This window comes from Momordica charantia (assembly GCF_013281855.1).
Source record: "Momordica charantia cultivar OHB3-1 chromosome 2 unlocalized genomic scaffold, Mcharantia_2.0 BLBB01000002.1, whole genome shotgun sequence".
Lineage (NCBI taxonomy): Eukaryota > Viridiplantae > Streptophyta > Magnoliopsida > Cucurbitales > Cucurbitaceae > Momordica > Momordica charantia.
Window position 1 is genome coordinate 6,098,576 of NW_028275160.1, and position 17,537 is coordinate 6,116,112.

Consider the following 17,537-nt stretch of genomic DNA (forward strand, 5'->3'; position numbering starts at 1 on the left):
ATACTCCAAGTCTAGGATTCAGACTAGGATTTAGAATATGAACTTGGCCCTAATTGTCTTGGCATTCCTGAGTCACTCGACCCAAGATTGCTGTAAATCAAGTATACTTAACTTTGGAACTCTTATGATCGAGCTACAGAAAAAGAAGATGTACCTTATTAATATAGGTATTAACTATCAATTTTTGTAAGTCTTTCTCAACCATGCTTCAATGATCATGATCTATCTTATTCGGTGCAGTGCATTTAGTTTGTTTTATAAAAGTTTAGTTACACTCTGGAGAGCGTGTTTAGAAAAAGGGTGCAAAAATAGATAATCTGTAAAAGTTTAGCTTAGACAAAGAAGAAGTTTGACCACATGTTCTGTGGCTAGTTGGGGTATGTGATCAACCAGTTTGTTCTAGAACTAGTAGGGATTTTGGGACGAGTTATGTCAACTATAATATGGACTAGCTAGTTACATTTGGTTTGTTCCTTCTAGTCCCAGCTCGGATACACGTGTATTTTAAGGCAAGAGGACCTCGTGTTTACCTTTGATTTTACTCCTACCAATACCAATCTTTCATTTACAAAAATATCGTATCAAAAAATCATAGTTCAATCAATACAGATAGCTATGTTCTTTAGTCTAGTTTCATCGCTAATTTAAATATTAATTTAATGACTAAAAATGATAATACAATATTACACAAATATTTATTTTATTGAATTGTAGTATCATATTTATCCTACTATAGTCTTTGCTGATACAAAATTTAATCGATAAAGTTTGCTTTTATAAAACCAATATATGAATATCATATTTGATGACAAATGGTCTAAAAATATATTTTCAATGTAGTTTTTTTAATGTATATCTTATGTAGTATACTATAAAGGCTAAATAATAATTTTAGTTCTTGAACTAATATAAATTAAATATGGTTTGAAGGGCTTTTATTCAATGTGCAAAAAAGTATGTAATAAGATATTAAAAGTACTATTATTTATTTAATTGGACTAATTTGAGTTTTATAATTTGTAATTCAAAAAATTAGATTGAATTCAAAATGCCTCTTAAAGACCCCACCTCAATAAGCCTACGTTGACAAACAAATGAGATTTAATGACTGGTTGAAAATAATAGTATGAATATTCAAAAAGTATGAATATGAATATGACATCATAAACAACTTGCCACATAAGACTAAGTTTTCATTATTTTTAGAACTTGATTAGATGTATATAATTTTATTTTTGTACAATTTTTATTGGTGAATAATACTCGAGTAAATGTTTTTTAGGAGGAATTAGACCATAAAAAAAAGAAGTCAAAAATTTCAACGAGTTCTTAAAAATTGGAAAAATTCTTCTTAGATGACCTAATTTTTATATCTAAAATTTTTCGATTCAGTAACTAAATATTAGATCATATAAATTTAAAAATCAACCAAATTTAAAATTGTCAAAAAAAATATATGTTTTAAAAAATATATTAAAATGTAAAAAACCAAATCAGAAATCGAAACCTTTTAAACAACAAGTAACCCTAACAACAACAACTCAATTGAAAAAATAAAACATATATTTAACATTTTTTCAAATAATATTTGTCGAGGGACATTTCGGTAATTTTGTCAGATTCCTCCTACAAAAAAACAACATTTAAAATTGGAATCTCACATAACCACGCAGCCTTTGAAGAGCTTTTTAAGAGAGGCCGGGTCGCACGGTTGCCTGCCCGTCGCTCGAGTCCGATTCCAGACAAAGTAACTAAATTACAGTTATAGCCCTAGACTATTTCGTATTCCCAAGTACGGCCCTAATCCAAATTACAGTTATAGCCCTAAACAATTTCGAATTCCCAAGTAAGGCCCTCAACTAACTGCTGGGTCCCTCCCTCGCAACTGAGCTACCTGAACCATTTTTGGCCTTCAGCGTCTCGGTCTGCAACCCCTCGTGATCCTCTGACTCTCTCTCCTCTTTCTCTTTCTCTCTCTAAACGACAATGGCGGAAGCGGACTTTCTCTCTGCTTTATTACCTAACGCTCTTCCATTTTTCAACATATAATATGTAAATGTTAACCAATACCAGTTCGTTGATTCTTCTTTCCATTGACTTAATCGTCTTCGTTTTTCTTCTTTCTCGGGCCCCCTTTTTTCTCTTTCGCCATTCTGGGCTTGATTTTCGATTGGGTTCTGAAGCTATGAAGTGCTTCCACTTCACGAATGGCGAGAGAAGGGACGACGAAGACGGCGTCGTTTCTAGAGCTTCGAAGGTCTCCTGGGCGCGCTCCCTGAGTATGGCTTCGAGCACCTTCGATACGAGGCGCTCTGAGTTCGACTCCGACTATTCCAGGGATGTTTCCGACTCGATTGGGTTCTATGAGTTTTTGACTCAGCGGAGGGCTAACGATCTGCGGGTTTTTTCTTTCTCCGAGTTGAGATCGGCCACTCGAGGGTTTAGCAGGGCGCTGTTGATTGGCGAGGGGGGATTTGGTTGTGTTTTCAAAGGACTTGTTAGGGCTTCTGGAGATGATGAGAATGGTGGCTCTGTGTCTGATTTGAAGATGGAGGTTGCTATCAAACAGCTTAATCGCAACGGCTTCCAGGCATGGTCTTCTTCTTCTTCTTACTTCTTAGTGTGTTCATTAAGATTGTTGAATGATCGGAATTTACAACTTCAGCTTCTCTGGTTTTAGTAGCTTAAACCTGAAATGCATCCCCTGAATCTTATAGTCTTGAAAGGCAATATTCGAATTCGTTCCTTTGCTACTGTCTTACATGACTTTGGATTGAATGGTAGAAACAAAATCATAAGAATATCACTCAGGTTTTGTTTTAATTAATTTGTCCTGATGTCCAGTCACTGGGACAATCCTGTATAATTTTTCCAATTAAATCATCCAAAACCCCCAAGTTGGGAAACGACTGATAGGGGATCTTCTACTTTATTTGGAAATGAGTAAAAATGAATCGAGCAGATTAACTGTTCAAGCTTTTACCAGTGCTTTAAAATTCGAATCTCATCGAATTTTCAAACAAATTCTAGTATTCAGGGGCACAAGGAGTGGATCAACGAGGTGAACTTTCTGGGTGTGGTGAAGCATCCGAATCTTGTAAAATTAGTCGGATACTGTGCAGAGGATGATGAAAGGGGCATGCAAAGGCTTCTGGTTTATGAGCTCATGCGCAACAGAAGCCTGGAGGACCATCTGGTTCGAGTTTCTTCACCATTGTCATGGTTGGCAAGGCTTAAAATTGCTCAGGATGCAGCTCGAGGTCTTGCATATTTACATGAAGAAATGGATTTTCAGGTATAAATTAATGAGATTCTGGGTAGTTAAAATCTACTGTTGCCATCCTTGAATCTTGATGTTTCTCAGATGTTAATTATCTCGTCTTACCATGTGAAGTAAAACACAGAATTTCTGTCTTGTGGTCAGCATGTGTTTGATAGTTGCTTCTGCCTTTCGTATTTAAGTGTGTTGGATCTGCTTTTGTACGATGCAGCTAATTTTCCGCGACTTAAAAGCATCAAATATCCTGATAGATGAAGAATTTAATGCAAAGCTTTCAGATTTTGGACTGGCCAGGCAGGGTCCTCCCGAAGGAATCAGTCATGTGTCAACATCAGTAAGTTTTATCTTGTTGGAAATACTAAAAAATACAACTGAACTTGTGATGTAATGTACGTTGATAGTTGCTTTTTGTTAAGTAAGATCATTTTTCCAAATTAAAAACACTGTAAACTACTTCCTGATAAAGTACTTAATTACTGCTTTCTTTTTTAATATGTTTAACTTCAAAAGTTATCCTTCTAGTATGCAGGATCAACAAATCATTTTCTTGCCACACACTTGGATTTTAGCTTCTAAATAGGCATATGTTACATTTATTGCTTTTATGCTGTTACATCTGAAGCGATGTTCTGTTGTAATTCTCAAATACAGAAGATGTGTCCTTCTGATGACAATTTATTTGTGTGTTTCAAGGTTGTGGGTACAATAGGCTATGCAGCTCCAGAGTATGTTCAGACTGGAAGGCTGACTGCAAAGAGCGATGTGTGGAGCTTCGGGGTGGTTCTCTATGAACTCATTACAGGTCGACGAGCCGTGGAGAGGAACCTACCGCGCAACGAACAGAAGCTTTTGGAATGGGTTAAACCATATGTCTCTGGCCCTAAGAAATTCCACCTCATTATCGACCCACGGCTTGAAGGAGAATGTGACATCAAGTCAGCACAGAAACTTGCATCACTGGCCAACAGATGCCTGATGAGGCAGCCTAAGAATCGCCCTAAAATGAGTGAGGTTGTTGAGATTCTTGGAAACATCATCACTGAATCATGTCAAGATGAAACAATTCCTCAACCCATCGGCGAAACTGACGAAACGAAGGAGGAAACTCTCGAGGATACCGACGTTGAGACCACTACCCGGCACAGAAATAGTCATCTGAAGAAGGTTTTTGATTTCAGAGATATAGTAAACTTGAGAAACAAATCTTTTGGTAAGTTAGATTGGAGAAATTGGACTCCTGGGTTGGTGAGAACTTGGTGACAAGCCATGCTTATTCTTTTCCCTCCATTTTCACTGGTTTTGGTATACCTGTAAAAATCAAAGGAAATAGTAGATTTGAGTTCGTTGATTCAAAAATTTCGCCTTCACTGCTTAATGGATAAGACACTAGTTACATTTTTCGAAATCGAAGGTTCGGTCTTCTCTCCTACAATTGTTGAACTAAGAAAACGAATTACCTTTACCCATTTGGATCGGTAGTTTTTATCGGGGAGTTTTCCTTTTTCACTTCTTCAAATAGATGACCCGAAAAACTGAAACAGGAAAAAGAGAGGAGAAAAGAAATCATTCCAATTACCAAATATTAGAAGGAGGAATTGGTAATAGATCCTGAATTCTTTGTAGGTCATCGTTTATTCAATTATGGGGTCTTGGAAATGGGTTGAATCTTCTAGACACTGACCAGACAAAGTTGATCGAAAAGGAAATTTTTTCTTCATTCAAATGAAGATCGTTGACATGGTAAAATAGATATTCTAGGAAAAAAGATTAATATAAAATGCAACCATGAGTATTGATTAGATTAACTTAATTTTTATAATTTAAAATTATTATTTTGTCCATTTAATTACCAAAAGAGTAAAATAATAGATATGTAACTATTATTGTGAGAGATGTGACATTTGAAGTATATGTTATATCACTTATTTTGGAAAAGCATGCTCCTTTAATCTAAAATATTTGCCAACACATTCTATAATTTGATGTCACATCAATATAATATATTTAATAATTAATTTCAAAATTTAACGTAATTTACGTCCACCCATTTGAAATTGGAGAAGATCCCATTGAATCCATTGAAAAGAAACTTAGTGAAGAGACCCCATGAATTAAGGCCACGTGCTTTGCTTCCATTCTTTTAAATATCTTACAAATTTGGGCCATTAAAATAACATCTATTGCAATTGTTGAAACTTCCCTATCGATAAGAAATGACAAAAAAAAAACAACTTATCAAATTATTTTTGGTGGCACAAAAAAAGTGGTTATAAAAAATCTAATAAATATTATATTTATATTTTATATGCACTCCAAAATAAGATAAAGTCCCATTCAACTATTTTTCTCTTCTTATCATCCAAAAATTATAACGATTAATTTGAAATAAGATTAGAAAATAAGGTCTTATTTGATATTTTTTAATTTTTAATTTCAAGTTTGTTATTTATAAACTAAAGAAAAATGTAACTACGTTTGATATTATTGAAAAAAGAAACATAAATCTATTCTAATCCTTTCTTGTTCCTACCATTTTAAGTTTTAAAAAAAAAACACAAATTTTATATAAGAATTGATTTTTCAATTTTTCAATATTTAAAAATTTTACAATTTATTTATTTTCTAAATATTTATTATTAAGTGAAGAATGGTAAAATAAACAGTTACCATCTTTGGCACTTGTTAATAGAAAATGGGCAAAAGAGGAACTTTAGGAACATTACTTATTTGCCAATTCAAGCTCAAAACTGCAATAACTTTAGCAAAATATATGAACGAATTTGAAAGCAGATACATTCTTTTATTGCTCATCAATCATCTAAAAGATTCTAGCTTCCCTCTATTCTCAGTTTCTTCATTTTTCCCCCACACAAAAATCAGACAAATTCTTTACAGAATACAAACTCAAGCAGCAAGTAAATCTTGGTGCATAGCTCCTCATCTCAACTTCAGCAGCAACGACGAGATCGAACTTTACTTAGCTATTCGGATTCAGTAGCACCCACCAGAAATCAAATAACTTGAACCGAACCGATCCGAGAATCACCACAGAAGGATGACAGGATCAAAACTGTACAGTTGCTGAACATTGAATTGCATCAGCTAAGTTCCTCAGTCTTCTTGTAGTTGCCTGACCACCATCTTATGCGTAGAGAACCGAGACAGAAGGCCGGGGATAAGCTTGAGCATTATCTGGCTTACGGGCATCATCGGTGCTATGCCTACGAGCACGGCGATTATTGACTGAATTCCTGTTGCTTGTCGGGTACCTGGAATCTTGTAGTTGCTCTAGTTCTTTAACAACATCATTCATGTTGGGTCTGAGTTTGGGTTGGATGGAAAGGCATTGTAGCGCAAGGGTGGATGCCTTGTAGGCTCCATCCAATGAATATTGGCCCTCAAGACGACTGTCGATTACTCGAAAAATCTTACGTTTGTTTGCAAGGTACGGTTTTGCCCATTCCACAAGGTTGTGTTCTCTAGAGGGTCGATTCTTGTCGATTGCTCTCCTTCCCGATAATATTTCTAGTAGAACAACTCCGAAGCTATAGACATCACTCCAAGTGGTTAGATGACCTAGAGTGAGTGAGAAAGCCAAATGATTATCAATCTTAGCCATTCAAAATTTGTTCTTTATCACGAAATGATGCAATATCAAGTTGAAACTAATGTCGACAATGTGACAGCAGGAGTTTGTTTCTGTTGAATATTACCTGTAGCCAGATACTCCGGGGCTGCGTATCCGTACGTCCCCATCACCCGAGTAGAGACGTGGCTTTTATCACCCGTTGGCCCATCTTTGGCCAACCCAAAATCAGAGAGTTTGCCATTGTATTTCTAAATGCATAAGAAAATGAAGTTTTAGGCCATCTTCAAAACAAGAAAGCAGAAACTACTTGCCAATATGCTTATGATATGGTTCGCCAATTACTTACTGAATCAAGTAGGATGTTCGAAGTCTTGAAGTCGCGGTAGATCACTTTTATTTCGTCGCTGTGGAGAAAGGCAAGCCCTTTTGCAGCGCCAAGTGCAACCTTCAAGCGCAGGCTCCACGAAAGAGGTTGAAAATAGGATCCCCCTGAAACATTATGCAACCGAAATCTCAATCACAAAAAGTTAACGAAGTTCTTCTCCTTAAGTCGAATATTTTAACAGTAGCTGATAGGAGAAACTCACTTCGAAACAAATGATTTTCCAAGCTCCCTCGAGGCATGAATTCATACACGAGCAATCGGTGCTCATCCTCCAAGCAATAGCCAACCAATCTCACGAGGTGACAATGAGAAAGTTGGCCTAGAAAATTTACTTCAGCCTATAAGATGAAAGAAACCACGAAATAAATGGATCTGTAGAGCCTAGACTGACCAACAGATAGTTATATTATCAGCATCCATCATATGCTAAAGGAAGCTAATATTGAAAAGTACACATCAATTATAAGAATAAGCCATCTCTGCGCTTGATTTTGGAGAGCTAACTCACCAACCACTCTCTGTGGCCTTGAAATCCATCCTGGTTAAGCCTTTTGACTGCAATAACCATTCCGGTGCCGGGCTTGGCTGCAGCAAAGGAATGCTCATCAATCCAGCCCTTGAAGACTGAACCAAAACCACCTTCTCCTAGCACGCTATCGGGACGGAAGTTCCTGGTGGCTGCTTTAAGCTCTGCGAAGCTGAAGCTCTTTAAATTGGGGGACTGCAAGATTTCGCCTTCAGTTCGCGGAGTTGGTGGCATACCGATATCGTTCCCATCAGTGCTCACAGCATTAGAGTTCGCCCCTGCACAAAGAAATGCACGACCTCTAACAAACTAGCCATTGTTTAATCGAATCGAGACCGTTGTGTGTGCATTTACAAAGCTCAGTCCCAAATACTTTCAGTTTAAGCAAAGGTGTTGAAGTCTGGAAATTCAATAAAAGCAGGAATTCACTTGCATATCATATGATCATTTTCACAATGTTAACTAAGCTCATCATTTGATTTCATCTCTTTTGCAGACGTGTAAGTTAGCTTGGCAAGATTGCAGACGCCTCACTAAATAAATTTGGAATTCTACAAACCTCAGCCAGACAACGAGAAATCCAAATTACTTCCTTCCAACAAATTGTTTCATTAGTTAAGTAAAGAAAGCCTTGCAGTACCTGTATTACATGAGCTTTCAGCTTTGACTCTGGTACTTAAGCAGGCACCCATTAGAAGAAGCCAAGAGAGTCCCCAACCTTCAGAGCTTTAGCGCTGTAGAAGAAGAATAAGAAGACCCATCAGAATAAAGAAACACCAACATTTATGGTTGACGACTTCTTTTCCAAACTTCAAATCTTAAGCAAAACACGATGATACAGGATACAAGACGCCAAACCCATATACAGAAATGAACCAAAAATGATGAAACTCACATCCTTTTCTTGTCTCAGCAATCAAAACAAAATATAGGAAGAAGGGAGGCCAGAAACGTAGAAAGCAAGCGTTGGGTTCTCGTTATATGTGCTGTTTTCTTCCCCAGAGGAGTTCAGCAGAAACTTTCCCGCAAAATAGAGAGGGGAAGGAAGAAGAGTGGTCGAGAGTTCAACATTAATGGCGGATTGGTCCCGCTTTTAGATGGAAAACTCTAGCGTAGTCTCTGTTTGTTTCCTGCGATGGAAACTTTTGACAACTTGACAATTCAAAAATCTGATTCAATAAAAGCCTCTCGCCCCCCTTTCCACCTAAACCACGATTCATCCTCGTGACCCATCAGCGATGGATGGGTTTCTAAGCGAAATTTGGGAATCTCTCCTCCTTCTAACACTTGTCCAAGTTGCCCCCAAATCCCAATACTCCAAAAAACTTCTGAATTCAAAGATTAGAGTGACCTCGCTGGATAATCCAATGGGAAAAATGGTTTTTTTTTTTTGGGCAGTTGATTCGTGTCTGTGGACTGTGGTGCGTGCCAATGCCTGGCCAACTTTGGATTAAACTAATCTTGTGGATTTGTTTCCTCTTTTGGACTAATCTTTGTATTTGAGATAAACTGGTATCTAACCTGTGAACGAGTTTTAATTGAATATGTGGTATTTAGTTTATGAGGACCAGATACTGATTACGACGTGACTTGTTACTTATTTATTAAATTTTTGTTGCTAAATCGTTATAAAATTGAAAGTTGTTTCTCGAGGGGACCTTTTTTTTCAAAAGTTTCAATACTATTTTTAACATTTCAAAGACCATGCGATAATTAAAGTGTAAGCTTATGTAGATCAAGTCCGGAAAGAGAAGTGTAGGAGAAGAATTATGACAAAATTGGATAAATAATAAAAAAGTAAATTCTATTGACAATTGAGAAAAAAACTTTTCGATAAAATTAAGTCTAAATCGAGGAAAACCATGTCTTTAAAAAAAAATAAAAGGGAGTAGAGAACATACAATTAAAGAGAACAATCTAAACTTGTAGATAAAGTCAACACCCCAAGAGGATTCTCCTCCAACCAGATTTCTTGGTCATGATCTCTTCGAGCATGGATGACGTCGAACACGAGAACATTTGGTACATCAAGTGATGTGGTTGAAACATTTGTAGTTACATGTCATTATAAATTCTAACATGTCAATTTTAAAAGGTAGTTTTGAAACGTTATCAAGTAACCGTAAGGGAAGGATATGAATACTTTTTAAACAAATGGCTAGCATTTTTTTAAAACTATGCTTTGTCACTTTGTGTTCACCCATACCCTTTTTTTTATGAACTCCCCATATGTGAAAGAAAACATATCCATCTAAAAAGTAAACTACTTTAAACATCCTTTTGATTCATTTATTTAAAAAATAAATCTATTTAAATTCTAACACATTCGAGCCTAGTTTAATAGACAAATCATTTGACTATCTTTCTTAAGGTCCAAGGTTCGATATTATCGAGAAAAAAAAAGATCTAACGGCTAGATATTTCTCATTTTTCTCATCAACATTCATTTGAATGATTTTCTTTTCTAAGTCCAGTTTCAGTTGATAAGCCAATCCAACGAACGTCCTCTATAAGTTATAATGTTCTTATCAAATAATTGTCTCTTTCTTCATGCAAATTGAGCAGATAATGTGACGAGAAGGGCCCAACATGTCTTCAATTTGCTGCCTTTCTTCTTCTTCTCCTTCTTTCTTCTTCTATCTTTTGTAAATACAGTCACGAGAAGGGACCTGAAATTGGGATATGTTCATCCAATCTCTCTCCTGTCATGTCCTACACTCAAAAATCACACATTTCCTTCAGAAGTAAAGACAGCAAAAAAGCTAAATAAAAATCTCTCTGAAAATCTTCATTCTACCTTTTCCTTCTTGTGACTGTTAGTAAATACTTCATCTTGTACTTTATTTTGGGGTCTAGTGGTTTTATGAAGCTTAAATGTGATGACCCAATGTGATGAGTTGAAGATGACAACAGAAGAGGACAGAGGGAAAGAATCCAGAAACCAAACACTCCCCACATGGACACATAAAGATAATTAATACTCAAAATTTTGTTTCATCTTTTTTTTTTTACCCCTCATTCAAGCAGAGTCAGTGGCAACTTACTTTTTACTTCCCTCTGAGCATCCATGTCAGCCAAGTGGCCACGAGGTACCCGTAGCTTGCACGCCTCACAGAGCAATCAGAAGCTATCAGAGAGGAAATAAGGATTGTTCCATGGCATTGGCTTGTTGATCAAAGACAAGACCGTTGAAAACTGCATCAACTGTTCAAACTTTTTTTTTTTTTTTTTTAACTTTGAAACTGCTCAGAAAGTTTGATCAAACTGTATGTTTCTGAATCAGGCCTGGCTCCTCCTATGATCATCCTCCTCAACAGACTTGGATTATGAATCTTGGCCTTCACGTAGGCCTTGATCAAAGTGTTGTATACAAATGTGTACCTCGTGTACTTTGCTTCCTTGAGTTCTTCGAATAACTTTTCAGCATTTTCAACATCTCCCCTCTCTGCCAAAATCTCGATCATTGAAAGAGTGGTCTCCAACCATGGATTTGACTTTCTAACTGTCTTGCTGCTGGTTGTAATATGTGATCCCAGCTCTAGTGTTTTCATGGCTTCCTCCACCAAACCAGCTTTCAGGCAACCTAAAGCCAGATTTCGAAAGGTTATGGCATTTGGTTTGCACCCATTCGCTTCGATTTCCCTAAAGACTTCTGTTGCCTTCTTAATCAACCCATGTTTGCAATAAACAGATATAATGGAATTGAATTGATCAGTGGCTTTAAGTCCTCCCATAGTTTTCATTTCTGACCAGAGCTCTTCGGCACGGCTTAGTAAACCAATTCTACCAAATGCTTCGATTGCAAGTATAAAACTTTTAGACCGGATGTGGGGTAATTCTTGTATGATACCCCAAGTCCTCTCTAGCTCTTTATCCTTCTTCAAATACCCGTACAAGATGATTAGGACGTCGTATGTCGACCAATTACTCCCAGTAATAGAATTTTCTATAGCCTCAGCATAGGTCTCAACTACTGTATACAACTTTGCCACAGCATGTGCAGTAGCTACTATGCAATAAGACACCTCATTCGGTTCAACCTTAGTTCGTTTCATATCGCTGAATACCTTCATCAACCCTTCAATGTTGTGCTCATTGGCTTCTATTTTCATAAGAATGTTATATGTAGAAACATGCAAGGACACTTTATCAGCCTTCATTTGAGTGAGAATTTTCGGGATAATTTTCCTACGTCGGGAAGACGAGTGGAGAATAATGAGGCGATTAAAAACTAAGTGTGAGATGCGATGGCCAACTTCCCTCATTTTTCTCATGTAAGCTAGTGAAAGCCTAATTGCTCCCTTATCTAAACATGCAATCACAAGATTGTTGAAGAGCAACTCTCCTTGAAATTCCAGAGGAACGTTAGAGAAGAGCTTCTCACCTTGTGCTATGCCATGGTGTTTGATCGTAAATTCCAGCAGATAGGAGTAGTCCAATTCGTTTATCCGGTACGGTTTCTCCCTTATCACCCACTCCATAACCTGCCAAGAGCAGAAGACAATCTCAATTATACATCTCTTTGCCTGTGCTTTTTCTTGAAATTATACCCAATTTACAAAAGGGGCCTGATATGTACTTCTAGCAAGTTCTAATGTGGAAGTTGAATGCAATTCTTAAGTGACATTGGCAATTCTTGATCACTTTGTAGATTATGGAGAAAGCTTGGTATGGCTAAATCAGTGACTTATGAACATAAACGAAGAGAATGGACCAAAGGCACATGATATTACACCAGAAAAACGTTAATCAAGAAAAACCATTCTTCAGTTTCACATCGTTATAGCCTTTACTTCTGCTCGACTTTCACAATTTACAAAAAGGTAGAGATATAGACGAGAGTTACGGAGAAGATATTGCATCAAAATTCACCATCTCTGCAACTTTCAGCTTCTTAATGATTCAAGCAAATACTTGAGTAGCTATTTTTCTATGTTCTGCTCTCGCTTACATACTTAAAGACAAAGGAAAAAACTAATCGCTACAGCAAACTCTACAGTGATGCAGATTAGAATTCATGACATCTAAGAAAACTGGAAACGAAAAGAGAAAGTTAAAGAGGGAGATGGAGATAGCAACCTCGAGTGCGCGCTTGTTCCTCTCGAGCTTCCTGAGGCGATTGATGGCGTGGAATATGTCGCCTCGATGAACAGGAAAGCCGTCGCCCATCCAGCTCCTGAAGGCATACCCAATCGATTCTCCCTTTGGTATTTTCTCAATTCTCAAAGATAAGCACCTGGGCCCCTCCAATTCCGACTCTAATACATTCGCCGATAAGTTATCGGGTGTTTGAGTGCAGAGAAAGCTAAATCGGACGGGGACTGTATTGAGCGTAGAAGAGGTGCTAGAAACTGTTCGACGAAATGCTTGAACGAGCCTATACCCAGAGAGAAATGTTCCCGTTCGCATGCTTGGCTCGAGAAATGGTGAAAAGAAGAGAGAAACTGAGATGGGTTTATCGATTTATTGCCCAAGTATGGCCGAAAAGCAGGCGAATATGGCACTCTTCTCTTCAATCGAGATTTGCGAACTGCCAATATCAGCACTTATTTGCAAATGTAAATATTTCTTTTAATCTTCTTCCAGAACTTGAAATGAGATGTACGTAGTACAATTAAATTTCAGTCTCATTCATGGGAGATCCAAATATGAACATTTTATTCTCAAGACTATCATTTCCAAGTAACATATATGACATACCAATACAAATTATACTAATATCTCTCACTGTTGCGTGTTAGGATACTGTAAACTACAAACACAAGAGTCGCTTCATTTTGAGAAGGTTTAGAACCAAGCATCTGTCCATGCCAAACCGAACCCGTTTCGAGCAATTTCAGTGTAGCTCATTATTTCGTTCTCTTACCTTCAAAAGACACCAACATATCACAACAAAGCAGCACATGAAAGGGTTTAGATAGATAAACTTAGTCATCTAATCTAATCTTTGATAATCAAACGAGAATTTATAGTGAACAATTCATTCTGTGTTTACAAACTGACCAAGAAATTGCCAAGCTTAACAGATACTATTAGCATGAGAAGTTTATAATCAATCAACTATAATATGTATCTGCCAGATACCTAAGATCTGTTGTGAAACCATCACCTGCATCTGATTAAGTATAAACAGGGGAAACAGGACGCCATGGATGGGCGTGAGTACTACGAATACTATTGGCATCATCAGCACTATGCCTACGAGGCCTGCAGTTTTGTATTGAATTTCTATTGCTATTAATGGATGTAGAATCTTGTAGCTGCTCTAGTTCTGTTACAACCTCGTTCATGCTCGGCCTAGACTTTGGATCAATGGACAGGCATTGCAGTGTCAGAGTAGATACTTTATAGGCTCCATCCAATGAATATTGGCCTTCAAGACGATCGTCAATTATTCGATTGATCTTACGTTTGTTTGCCAGGTTAGGTCTTGCCCATTCAATAAGATTTTGTTCTCTGAATGGCCGATTCTTGTCAATTGCTCTCCTCCCAGACAACATTTCCAGTAAAACAACTCCAAAACTATAGACATCAGCCAAAGTAGTTACATGACCTACAGTGAGTGAAAGCACAAAGTGATTAATGTAAGATGTTATAACGTTGCTTTGAATCTCTCAGATTAGTCATAATACAAAAATGTTATTCATCAGGAAAAAGAAAGCAGAGTCAAGGATCCATGATAGGAACGAGTCAAGAGTTGATGACACCATGGTGGATGTGAAAAATCCGACGGTAATGTTTTCTGGTTATGTTGAATATTACCTGTGGCAAAATATTCTGGAGCTGCATATGAGGTACCAATAGCCCTGGTAGAGACATTGCTACTGCCTGTTGCTCCTGTGTCTTTGGCAAACCCAAGATCAGAAAGTTTGGCATTGTAGTCCTGAAAACATAAGAAAATGAAGTTCACAGCGGTTATCTTTCAAACGGGTAAACAAAAAAAAAAGGAAGGAGCAAGATCCCAATTCTGGTGATGCCATTTTTGTCATAGACCCAAGAAAGTCTTGTATTCAACAGTGACTTACAGAATCAAGCAAGATATTAGACGTCCTCAGGTCACGGTAGACCACTTTTCTTTCATCACTGTGGAGAAAGGCGAGCCCTTTTGCAGCACCAAGTGCAACCTTCAAGCGGAGGCTCCAAGAAAGAGGTTGAAAATAGGAACCCCCTTCAATGACAACTTAAGTTTCAATCACAAATTACTAAGAATGTTGTTCTTATTGTGTTGCTCGAAGGATAGGAAAACTCACGTAAGAAAAGATGATTTTCCAAGCTTCCTCGAGGCATGAATTCACACACGAGTAGCCGTTGTTCATCCTCCACACAATAGCCAATCAATTTTACAAGGTGAGAATGAACAAGTAGGCTCAGAAAACTCACTTCAGCCTAATTGATAAAAGAAGGCATGAAATAAGTGGATCTGTGCAGCATATAAATGACAAATTGGTTCAACAAATAAGTCATGGTAATGGGCAGGTTCTATCGTAGCAGATAGTTATATTAAGATCACCTATCTAATACTAAAGAAATCAGGTACGACAATGAGCCATCTCTACGCTTTATCTCAAAGAGATAACTTACCAACCATTCTCCCTGACCTTGAAAACTATCTTGGTTGAGCCTTTTGACTGCAATGCCCATTCCAGTTCCAGGCTTGGTAGCAGTAAATGAATGCTCATCAATCCAACCCTTGAAAACTGAACCAGAACCGCCTTCTCCTAGCACGCTATCAGGGCAGAAGTTCCTGGTTGCCTCACTGAGCTCTGCAAAAGAGAAGCTCTTCAAATTGGAGGACTGCGAGATTTCACCCTCACTCCGAGGGGCGGGCAGCACGGAAGCCAATGAGATCTTGCTAGTCATACTACCAACATCCTTTCCATTACTGCTATCGCTGTCAGCTTTAGAGTTCTTCACCTCTGCACAAACAAATGATTGATTTGCAATGAACTACTGGCCATTTACTTGACTCGGAACTCTCATGAGTGCAAGTGCATATCATGGTCGCAACTACTTCAGTTCAATCGAAGGTACCAAATCCAGACATTCAACAAAAGAAAGAACTCGTGCACATTGTATAATCAAATATCAAAGGATTCAACAAGATATCGTGAAATATCCACCAATGAGTTACACTAACAACCATATATAAAGGACAGTATTACGTTCCTTCTGCGGATATGAAACTAACCTGGTGAAGGCACACAAGTTCAGTTACATGAATAAGAAATCTCAAAAACTTTGAAATGACAAACACAAAGCCAAAAAACGTCCACCAATACTGTTTCATTACGAATGAAGGACAGTAAGCCTTTCAATACCTGTATTATTATATGCGCTTCCTGCTATAGGTTTGGCACTTAAGCAACTGCCCATCAGAAGTAAGTCAAAATACACTCCAACCTTAAGAGCTTTCACGCTGGATACCACCGAAAAGAGCAAGAATCAGTAAAACCAAGCAGATTCAACGCAACCCGACATCAAAGAAGAAATAAAATAAGCTTCAAATATTCCCAAATAACTAACCACTTTTCATTGTATCAGCAACCCACATAGTCGGTCACTATGAACAGAAAAGTGCAAATAGCTGGAGGGTTCTCCTTTTCAAGAGTTGTTTTGTTTGCTCAATCACCAGTAGAAGAGTTAACTGAATAGAAACAAATAAAACCCACAAGTTTCAGCTAAATTCTCACACTCGATTGGCTAAAATACCCAAGTGGGAAGAAGGGTTGCACGCCGCCCGGCGGCCGGGAACGTGGGAAGTTTCGTATTAATTAGCGGGCATATTGGTCCCCTCTTTCTGTCTCCACACCAAGAGGATAAGCCCACAGAAGGCTCCCAACGTCGATTCAGAGACGTTCGATTTCGGCCCTCTCCACAGAATCACAATAGTGGAAGAAAAGACGAGATTGCCGACGACAACTCGGCCCCGCGAAATCGACAAAACCTCGGCTGGGCAATGGATAGGCATTCCACTTTTGACTTTTCTTTATTGGATTAGACTCGCAAGAATGCCTCGATCGCGGGAGCTCATTTTCAAATCATGGGCCACACGTGCGTCCCAGTCAAGTGGCCGAAAACCACCATTTCCGTAGATCAGAGGAGAGGAATAAAGAATTTAAGGGGGACCGCTCCTCGTCGGCGGCTCAAAAGCCCGGTCGCCGGCGAGTGAGCCGCCGAAGTAAGAAGAAGCTGCGCTATGGCAAAGGTCAAACGGCGGTGGCGGATCTGTTGACTTGACCGCCTTTCAAATTACAATTATTTTTGCAGTACATTTTCTTAGGGCTTCAATTATTTTGTGCAGCGTCATGATTTGATTGAAATGAATGATATCTAGGTTATTTTAATTACTAGATAGTTTATAAAAATTAATAGTTTATTATCGTATGATTATCGAGTAAGGAAAGTGACATCAACGACTCAATAGACAGCTGAATATTCTTTTTCTAACTTTGGAAATGACGTATATCATAAGATAATAATAATGATACTCTACTTATTGTCACGATTCTTTTAATTAATTGTCATCTCACAGTAATAGAATATTTTCGTAATTAATTGTCAAAGAAAAAAAAATGTTTTCGTAATTAGATATTAGTCAAGCCTTCTAATATTGAAATGGAAAGTAAAGTTAGTATTCCAGTAACAAAGTTATCTTCAAATTGAAATTAAAATATAAAAAATAAACAAAGTATATCATTTGATATTATAAATTTACAATAATTTTCAGTTCTAATTTCCATCATCCAAGCAACCAGTG

General features: G+C 37.7%; 4 protein-coding genes across 7 annotated transcripts; 1 reads left to right on the forward strand and 3 right to left on the reverse strand.

Annotated features, from left to right (window-relative positions):
- Nucleotides 1-1,741: 1,741 nt before the first annotated feature.
- Nucleotides 1,742-4,685, forward strand: LOC111017062 (Protein kinase superfamily protein). Of its 2 annotated transcripts, none has more exons than XM_022292714.2 (4): nt 1,742-2,595; nt 3,031-3,295; nt 3,492-3,614; nt 3,974-4,685. In XM_022292714.2, exons 1-4 carry the CDS (start codon nt 2,057-2,059, stop codon nt 4,538-4,540), a joined length of 1,494 nt encoding a protein of 497 aa, XP_022148406.1. In that variant the 5' UTR covers nt 1,742-2,056; the 3' UTR covers nt 4,541-4,685. The 2 variants fall into 2 exon arrangements, with proteins under 2 accessions (XP_022148406.1, XP_022148407.1); XM_022292715.2 differs by having other exon boundaries at nt 1,760-2,590; nt 3,038-3,295.
- Nucleotides 4,686-6,051: 1,366 nt separating this feature from the next.
- On the reverse strand, nt 6,052-9,117 carry LOC111017061 (putative serine/threonine-protein kinase PBL9). Its single transcript, XM_022292713.2, has 7 exons — nt 8,676-9,117; nt 8,421-8,514; nt 7,763-8,058; nt 7,457-7,592; nt 7,216-7,358; nt 6,994-7,117; nt 6,052-6,856 (listed from the first exon to the last, which is right to left on the reverse strand). Exons 2-7 carry the CDS (start codon nt 8,470-8,472, stop codon nt 6,423-6,425), a joined length of 1,185 nt encoding a protein of 394 aa, XP_022148405.1. The 5' UTR covers nt 8,473-8,514; nt 8,676-9,117; the 3' UTR covers nt 6,052-6,422.
- A 1,058-nt stretch (nt 9,118-10,175) lies between these two features.
- On the reverse strand, nt 10,176-14,028 carry LOC111017059 (Tetratricopeptide repeat (TPR)-like superfamily protein). Of its 3 annotated transcripts, none has more exons than XR_002602249.2 (4): nt 13,890-14,028; nt 12,860-13,646; nt 10,825-12,264; nt 10,176-10,492 (listed from the first exon to the last, which is right to left on the reverse strand). XR_002602249.2 is itself a non-coding variant. In XM_022292711.2 (3 exons), exons 2-3 carry the CDS (start codon nt 13,187-13,189, stop codon nt 11,011-11,013), a joined length of 1,584 nt encoding a protein of 527 aa, XP_022148403.1. In that variant the 5' UTR covers nt 13,190-13,646; nt 13,890-14,028; the 3' UTR covers nt 10,176-11,010. The 3 variants fall into 3 exon arrangements, 1 of the variants encoding a protein (XP_022148403.1); XR_002602250.2 differs by having other exon boundaries at nt 10,578-12,264; XM_022292711.2 differs by having other exon boundaries at nt 10,176-12,264.
- On the reverse strand, nt 13,699-17,189 carry LOC111017060 (putative serine/threonine-protein kinase PBL9). Its single transcript, XM_022292712.2, has 7 exons — nt 16,304-17,189; nt 16,099-16,196; nt 15,362-15,696; nt 15,031-15,166; nt 14,806-14,948; nt 14,543-14,663; nt 13,699-14,333 (listed from the first exon to the last, which is right to left on the reverse strand). Exons 2-7 carry the CDS (start codon nt 16,151-16,153, stop codon nt 13,900-13,902), a joined length of 1,224 nt encoding a protein of 407 aa, XP_022148404.1. The 5' UTR covers nt 16,154-16,196; nt 16,304-17,189; the 3' UTR covers nt 13,699-13,899.
- Between the last annotated feature and the right edge of the window lie 348 nt (nt 17,190-17,537).

Coding starts and splice junctions, on each gene's coding strand:
- LOC111017060 (XM_022292712.2), bottom strand. CDS start 16,153: ATGGGCAGTTGCTTAAGTGCCAAACCTATAGCAGGAAGCGCATATAAT. Junction 14,664..14,805: donor CTAATATCTTGCTTGATTCT/GTAAGTCACTGT, acceptor TTATGTTTTCAG/GACTACAATGCCAAACTTTC. Junction 14,334..14,542: donor TCCAGAATATTTTGCCACAG/GTAATATTCAAC, acceptor CACTCACTGTAG/GTCATGTAACTACTTTGGCT.
- LOC111017062 (XM_022292714.2), top strand. CDS start 2,057: ATGTTAACCAATACCAGTTCGTTGATTCTTCTTTCCATTGACTTAATC. Junction 2,596..3,030: donor CGCAACGGCTTCCAGGCATG/GTCTTCTTCTTC, acceptor AACAAATTCTAG/TATTCAGGGGCACAAGGAGT. Junction 3,296..3,491: donor ATGAAGAAATGGATTTTCAG/GTATAAATTAAT, acceptor TGTACGATGCAG/CTAATTTTCCGCGACTTAAA.
- LOC111017061 (XM_022292713.2), bottom strand. CDS start 8,472: ATGGGTGCCTGCTTAAGTACCAGAGTCAAAGCTGAAAGCTCATGTAAT. Junction 7,118..7,215: donor CGAACATCCTACTTGATTCA/GTAAGTAATTGG, acceptor TTATGCATTTAG/AAATACAATGGCAAACTCTC. Junction 6,857..6,993: donor CCCGGAGTATCTGGCTACAG/GTAATATTCAAC, acceptor CACTCACTCTAG/GTCATCTAACCACTTGGAGT.
- LOC111017059 (XM_022292711.2), bottom strand. CDS start 13,189: ATGCGAACGGGAACATTTCTCTCTGGGTATAGGCTCGTTCAAGCATTT. Junction 12,265..12,859: donor GGAACAAGCGCGCACTCGAG/GTTGCTATCTCC, acceptor TGCTCTTGGCAG/GTTATGGAGTGGGTGATAAG.